The sequence below is a fragment of the Mustela erminea genome, chromosome 9 (assembly GCF_009829155.1).
Source record: "Mustela erminea isolate mMusErm1 chromosome 9, mMusErm1.Pri, whole genome shotgun sequence".
Classification (NCBI taxonomy): Eukaryota; Metazoa; Chordata; class Mammalia; order Carnivora; family Mustelidae; genus Mustela; species Mustela erminea.
This window is the reverse complement of record NC_045622.1, coordinates 99817281-99825558: the sequence shown is the minus strand read 5'-3', so window position 1 is coordinate 99825558 and position 8278 is coordinate 99817281. Positions and strand designations below refer to the sequence as shown.

At 37.2% G+C, this 8278-nt stretch overlaps 2 protein-coding genes across 2 annotated transcripts; one reads left to right on the top strand and one right to left on the bottom strand.

Annotated features, from left to right (window-relative positions):
* Positions 1-485: 485 nt before the first annotated feature.
* On the top strand, positions 486-1424 carry LOC116599919 (olfactory receptor 5W2-like). The gene has a single exon (XM_032359856.1). It carries the CDS (start codon positions 486-488, stop codon positions 1422-1424), a length of 939 nt encoding a protein of 312 aa, XP_032215747.1.
* Positions 1425-5455: 4031 nt separating this feature from the next.
* Positions 5456-6374, bottom strand: LOC116598823 (olfactory receptor 5I1-like). The gene is given in 2 exon segments (XM_032358165.1): positions 5456-6109; positions 6111-6374. Coding segments are annotated over 2 exon segments (918 nt in total).
* Between the last annotated feature and the right edge of the window lie 1904 nt (positions 6375-8278).

Sequence of the window (8278 nt, the reverse complement as noted above, 5' to 3'; positions counted from 1 at the left end):
TATGCAAATGGCATGCTTTAATTTTTTAAATATTTTATTTATTTATTTGACAGATACAGATCACAAGTAGGCAGAGAGGCAGGCAGAGAGAGAGGGGAGGAAGCAGACTCCCTGATGAGCAGAGAGCCCGATGTGGGGCTCGATCCTAGGACCCTGGGATCATGACCCGAGCTGAAGGCAAAGGCTTTAACCCACTGAGCCACCCAGGTGCCCCAAATAACATGCTTTAATTTGGATGAAATTGTGCTACAAATTTTGTACAATGGTGTACAGACATAGGCAATACTATTATCAAATCAGTTATATTGATTTGAGTGTATTTCCAGGACAGTCTGGTTCACCTAAACAGCCCTGACATTGCTTGTCTCTCTTCCTAAATGTAGAAAAACAGAGAGAACCAGCAGTTTAACTACCCAGATAGTAAGATGATGTTAATCTTGGTTCCGTTTCCTTCTCTCACAAGCAGGGATTCTCAGATCTGAGAGATGGCTGTTGAGAACTGCACCGTGATTATTGACTTCCTACTCCTAGGACTCTCTAGCAGAAAGGATGTGCAACAGGGGCTCTTTGTACTCTTTCTGCTGGTTTATGGGATAACCATAATTGCCAATTTAGGGATGATCCTGCTGATCAAGCTTGACACCAGGCTCCATACGCCCATGTATTATTTCCTGAGCAATCTGTCTTTCTGCGATGTCTGCTACTCTTCCACTGTCTCTCCCAAGATGCTGGTTGACTTCTTATCTGAGCAAAAGAGGATTCCATATAATTTATGTGCAATTCAGATGTATTTTTTTGGGTTCTTTGCAGATGTGGAATGTCTCATGTTGGCTGTCATGGCTTATGACCGGTATGTTGCCATTTGTAATCCACTTCTTTACACAATCGCCATGTCCAGGAAAATCTGCATCCAGCTCGTGTCCCTTGCTTACTTTGTGGGCTTAGTGGATTCAGCAATCCACACCTGCTGCACATTCCGACTGTCATTCTGCAATTCCAATATCATCAACCACTTTTTCTGTGACATCCCACCCTTGCTAGCTCTCTCCTCTTCAGATACATCCATCAACGAGATAGTGATGTTCACTTTCATTGGTTGTGTGGTGGGGTGCAGCATCATTACTGTTCTCCTCTCCTACAGCTACATCATTGCTACCATCCTTAGAATGAACTCAGCTGAGGGGAGACGCAAAGCCTTCTCTACATGTGCCTCCCATTTGACCGCAGTGGCTATATTTCATGGCACACTCCTGTTCATGTATTTCCGACCCAGTTCCAGTTACTCCATGGACACAGACAAAATGTCCTCTGTCTTCTACACGGTGGTCATTCCTATGTTAAACCCACTCATCTACAGTTTAAGGAATAAGGATGTGAAAGGTGCCCTGAAAAAAGCAATCAGCACCAAATTATGTTCTGGGTGAAGTTGTATTTTTCACCCAGTGGTAATTATTCAAAGATTTTGTGAACTAAACCCGAGGTCTTTTGACACATTTTCCTGTAGTTTCACCAACACAATTTTCTAGATGTTTGTAACTATTTATCATTGTACCTAAATTGAGTGTGAGAAGAGTCATTATTGATCTTGGTCTTGTGTTCCAGCTAAGAAAAAGTAATATCAGGTTGAATATGAGGTTGCTGGTTTGCAGAAAAACATCTTTTTTATACTTGTCTTCTCTGTTCAAGTTTCCATAACGCAATGTCCTTTCCAGTATTGTTCACTAATATTTCTACTTTATGATTTACAAAGCTCAGGTCCAAATGTCATTTAAAATGTTTATTAAATAAAGGTATGAGTGTCCCCTACAAAACTGATGCAAGGGAGCCTTTGCAAATTAACAATTGCTCTAGACTTATACTCCATCCCAGAGGGCATGCCAGCCTGTGGATTTCCCTTCTGACCTCACTCTGGAGAACAGATATCATGGTGTTGACAACTGTACAGTTGTTGCATAGAGAAAGTTGGGACCTGCACCTTGAATGAAGGCCACTGGAAAGACGACTTAGTCTCCCTTGATGTGTTCATAGCAATACATGAATAAAATTTTAAAAAGTTGCCTAATTTATACAGTTTAAGTTGAAAGGAAAATTAATTAACTCTATAAAATGTTCAATAAAAAAAGCAAAGAACAAAGTAATATTTATGTAGAATTTTATTTGTAATAATTGGATCTGTGAGCATCTGTGAAAAAAACACAATTTTAATAATGGTCATCACTGAGTAGCTGGATGTTAGGTAATCTTGTATTTTTTTCCATAAACTTAATTGCATATGTTGTTTGCACTGTCATTAACTAACAACTAATCCATTTATGAAAAACATAACAAAAAATTCTCAAGAGTATTCTTTTTATTTTAAGTCATTGTCAAGAAGGGCATTTTTTTTTTTCTGGTTCCAGAGGCAGAGAGCAATGGTAGTACAAGGTTTTTCATTTAAATCTTCTTCCCTATTTTTATACACTCCTTTAGTGTAAAAAATGGGCTGAGTGTACTTCAGAATATCATAAGAATTAAATAACACATTTAAATGGTGTAATATTCAGCAAGTTATTAGTCTTTCTGACTGATTGAACAGAATTTTAAGACAAATCAAAGTATATCATTACCTATTGAGTATTTTACTTTACAATTTATTTGTTGTTCATAGACTATACCATTTATCAAGACCTCTCCATCACTGTCCAAATCCCTTCCTATCACAATGTACTTTATTGAAATTGTATTAAATATATTCCTATCTGTAAAGATTAAACCTATCCATGTTATAGAAAATTGGATTCACTGGCCAGCTTTCATATATGTGTAAGAACAGTAGATATTTGTTCGTCTTTATAGTTTCTTTTAAAGATTTTAATTTAATAGCCTTTACACATGATCAGGAAACCAGGATTTTGTTTTGTTTTGTTTTTGTTTGTGCTTTATTTTCATTTTTAAAAGACAGTAAAGATGAGAGAAAATTTAAGATAAGAACAGGAATTCAAAGGGAGATAGAAATGGTTCACATCTATATACTATCATTTACTTGTTAGCTACATGACCATAGATTACTAGTCCTGTTAACACTTGTTAGCTACATGACCATAGATTACTAGTCCTGTTAGTCCTCATCTCTTTAACATGACTTTAATATATATATTTTATATATATATATATATATATATATATATATATATATAAAATAATTGGGTATATATCTATTTGTCTGAGGAATGATAATGGAGTTTCTAACATTCTAACATCATTCAGAGCCAACCAACTCCCTCTCAGGAACTAAACTCTGGTCCTGAAAGAAAATATGGCATATTCATGGCATCCTGTCATGAAATGGTGTCTCCAGGATCCATTGTCATTCACTTTAGAGCCCATTCATTCAGATTCCAGTTGTACATTGTAACCTTGGGTCCTCTTGGAGCTCTTTGCCCAGCCACACTGGGACTTGTTTTACCTGATGCTTCCTTTACTCTGGTTGGAACTGAGCAAAGACTTCTTCACTGCTACCCATGCTGGCCCGCACCCTTCCCATGTCCAGTCTAGATACCTGAAACTGTACTTCTGATCTGTCTCTGAGCCCACGTTACCAATAAATAAGTTTAGATAATTAATCTCAGAATACCTATGTGTTACCTATGTGTCCCTATCCCAAGGACAACAGCTGAAACAGAATGTTGTTGGAGGAGGTCGTGGAGAGAATGTGATCACTGGTCGACCTGTAAGCTGGACCCAAGGAATCAGAGGATCCTCACCCATCCCCTGTCCTTGGAATGTACATTCTGCCCACCAGTCCCACAGTTTGAAGTGTTCAAAAGGCATAGCCTTGAGAGATCAATGTGCTGTTGAGAGGACCTAGATGATATACATGACTGAACCCCAGTTGAGCCTCTGTATAAACTTCTAGGATTCTGGAGTGAAGATCTGCTCATTTTATGACTGTCCAAGATAAACTTCATATGTAAGTTCATTACATCTGCCACCTACCAATCTGGAGGGGTCTGCCTCTTTCTTCCATCTCTCCTCAGCCTCTGTGAGGTGGGTGTGTGGGTGATGTTCTGAACCAACTTACACTTAACAACAAAGGAACAAATATCCATCTGTTGTGATGAACCCATTCACTGTGGTAAATGTTTTCTCCTCAGTATTTAAGATGAAACACTTGCTTCTCATTGACATCAAGCTGCCATTCTACTCTTCCCTATTGACAGCCCCGTTGACCAGAGCTGTAACTCAGTACTGAGCTGAATGGACAAAAACCTACTTTTAAAGATAATTTCCACTGCAGTGAATAGAATTGTGATTTTGGTTTATAACACAGCCTGCATTTTCACTGACAGATGGATTTTCTCTCTAATTTACTCTGTCCCACTATCCAATCTTACCTTTAGTTTAGCCCTTTCTTTAGGCTTTTTGCCACACCTTGTCTGTTGGGTCATGTCCTAGCAGCCCACCTGTGATCCCACCATCAGTTGGCTTCTGATCCCATCTCTTGCTGTCAGAGGATAACCTCCCAAGAAAGTTTGCTTACCAATTAAGAGATCTCAAACTGAACCTATTCTTGAGGGACTAGTTTATTAGCCAGACTTTAATTGTGGTGATTTTACAAATTGTTTTTAAATAAGTCGTCATACTGACAATATTTTGCAGTAGTCACATGTATATACAGTACCATTCTAGAGAAAGAAAGAAACAAACAAAAAACTGCAAGAGAAATAGTTATAAGTATATAATCTAAATTAAAAACAATCAATAACAAATATACTAATGTTTACTTCATAAAAATTTACTCAGTATCTACACTGGAGAAAATACTGTGATAAAGAGGCAATGCATCAAATGAGGGACAATAATTAATGAAAGGTCTAGTAGAGGGACAAAACACAGACACATACAACTACAAGATTAGATAGAAAATTCTAAGAGTCTTAAAAGTAGCACACTTAAGATTCTAGTGAGGTTTGGGATGTGACTTACCATTTATAATTGAATTGAATTGGTATAAAAAATCATATGGTAATTAAAATTTGAGGAGGAATTTTTTTAGAGAGAATATAATTAGACTGCCAAGCTACAGTGCACACATATTTATATGGAAATAAAAATTAATTGAAAAATATTTTCAGTAAATTGCATTTATTTTATTTCACAAAAAAAAAGAGTTGTGGTATTTTAATGGCTTAGTCAATATTGAGAATATTTACAATACATTTAGGATGGGAGAGAAAAGGAATAAAAATATGAAATATAGACATTAGGCAAAGGGTAAATCTATTCCTGGAATATATATTAAAAATGTCAACTTTAAAATAATAAAGAGATAGACATAATACAGGTAATGTGACAGACTCTGTAGTTGAGACTTCATTAGCCACAGATTTGGGGAACAATCATTTTAAACTGACTTTTCCTGACATTACTGAAAAGTTGTCAGGCTCAGTTTCATTCTTCCTTAAGAAAACAATTTTCAGCTGATCATTTTCCTTAAGGCTTTTTTGACATCTTTGTTCCTTAGACTGTAAATTAGGGGATTCAACATAGGTATAATCAATGTGTAGAACACAGAGGTCACTTTGTCAATATCCAGTGAATGACCAGTGCTGGGGGGCAAATAAATAAAAATGAGAGTGCCATGGTAGATCATGACTATGGTCAGATAGGAGGCACAAGTGGAAAACCCTTCTCTTCTTCCTTCAGCAGAACCTGTTTTAAGAATAGCTGCTATGATGCAGACATAAGAGAGAAGGACTGCTAGAAGACAGATAGCCTCCACCAAACCAGCGAAGACTACCAGAATAATGTCATGCATGTAGGTATCAGTGCAGGACAGAGAGAAGAGTGGGGAGATATCACAGAAGAAATGGTTAATTTCTTTGGAGCAGAAAGACAGATGAAAGGTATTAGTAGTGTGAATAATTGAGCTCATGGTACCTCCCAAAAATGCTCCAAGGGCAAGCTGGCAGCAAATCTTCTGGGACATAATAACTGTATAAAGCAGTGGGTTGCAGATTGCTATGTACCGGTCATAAGCCATGACAGCCAAGAGGAAAGATTCTGTGTCAACCAAAGAGCAGAAAAAATATAATTGTGCAGCACAGCGCTTATAAGAAATGGTTTTTTTTATCAGAAACCAAGTCCACAAGTAATTTGGGGGCAATTACGGAAGAGTAGCATGCATCTACAAATGACAATACACAGAGGAAAAAGTACATCGGAGTGTGCAAGTGGGAACTAGTTGTGATTAATAACATCATCCCCAAATTCCCCATGAGGGTAGCAGAGTAGATAAAAAGAAATACAGCAAAAAGAATCCTCCAAAGTTCTGGATGGTCACTAAATCCCAAGAGAAAAAAAACAGTCTTCACAGTGTGGTTCCCAATCTCCATCCTCTGCAGTGCCCTTGGACTTCTGAAGTTGTGGCACAGCAATGATGACAATATTAATAGCCACCCCAGCATTCACTAAAAAATAAGAACTAAAACAGTCAACATAGATACAAGAGGAATTCCGCATCCACTTGGGCATCCTGGTAACAGCTAGGCATATCCTACTGCTAGGATAGAGTTATACATTTCAAAATTTCAGATTTTAAATTTTTAAAAAGATTTTAATTATTTAAGAGAGAGAGAGCGAGAGAGAGATAATGAGAGAGAGCATGAGCAGCAGGAAGAAGCAGAGGGAGAGAGGGCAAGCAGACTCCCTATTGAGCAGGGAGCCCAAGGCAGGGCTCAATTCTAGGACACTGGGATCATGACCTGAGCCAAAAGCAGACGCTCAATTGACTGAGTCACCCAAGTACCCCAGATTTTCAACTTTTTATTAAATTGACAATGCATTTTGTTAAAATGCATTGTTAAAACTATTGTTTTCCATAGAGACACCACCATCAAATGAGTTGTTAAATTCAACTTTTATCAACTTCCTAATCTTCCACCAATGTCAAGTAATGTTGGTTAGCCTCATGGTTATATAACAAACTGAATAAATAGCCTCTATCCCCACTTGTGTTGTTTTTATTTTCACAAGAGACAGCATTACTGGTCCAGGTGAACTCCCATTTAGGTAGAGGAGCAGAAGTTATACGTTTCTCACCTTGAGATGTGGTTTCACCTCTGAGGAACTAAAGAACTCCTATGAGTTGTTTGAAATCCACTGACAAAAGAGAAAGGAGAAAGGTTCTGCATTAGTTATAAAAGTCACTGAATCCCAGCTCTGTTGCTCAGAAGTTGTGAGACCTCAGTCAGGCCAAAGAACCACCGAGTTTCAGTCCATCATCTATGAGAGTGATAGTACCTTTCCCATCAAAATGCAAGTGTTAAATGAATGTCCTACAGATTCAATCTCCTCACCATCTTGTCCTTTTGTGGTTCTAAAGCTGGCAGCATAGCAATTCTGAGTCAATCCAGACATCTGTTTTATTTTTCTGGTATTCAAGCTATGGATTAAAACTGGAGAAATTCTCATGCCCACAAATGTGTTAAATTCAATCCAGGCAATGAGAAGATGATATCCAGGAATGTTTCCATGCCCTCCGCAGTGAAAAATTGTAAAAGATGTTGAAAAAGCCTCATCTACCTACTTTAACTTTCTGCCTTTCGTTGTCTTTGCTCTAGTTTAGAAAGTTGTTGGACAACCAATAGCAACACTAGTGGTACTTGTCTACAAGTATGCACACTTAATCCAGTGAGATAATTGATTCCCCTCCCTCCTGTGGAAAAAGCCAATTTTCTATCTATTTGTATATTTATTTGTGAATTCTTGTTCTATAATTCTTTGGATTATCTTTTGTACCAGTTGGAACAGTTGAATGAATTAATGAATAAATGAAGTAAAATCACTGACATGGTTTCATCTTATATTTGTATAAAAGTTAGACATATATATTGTATATATGGTTGAATAAATTATTCTTTACTATTGCATATCACACATGGTTGCATAAATTGTTCTTTACTTTTGCATATCACACACAAATATTTTTCTCCTTTAATCACTATTATAAACCTTCATAATTTGTCCTAGGTATCATTCTGCAACCTTCTTCTCACTGCTAGAAGACTTCTGTCTCATAGAGAAAAATATCAGGTAACAAATAAGTATGTGTTCAACTTTCTCATCAAGTCATCATGTAAACATTTAGGCTCATCAGTGACCTCCTCTCTCCCTTCCTTTCCATGCCCCTCCTCTATGAAGTTAATCCTTTCTTTTTTTTTTTTTAAGATTTTATTTATTTATTTGACAGAGAGAGAGAGAGAGAAAGAGAGAGAGAGTGAGATTGCGCACAAGTAGG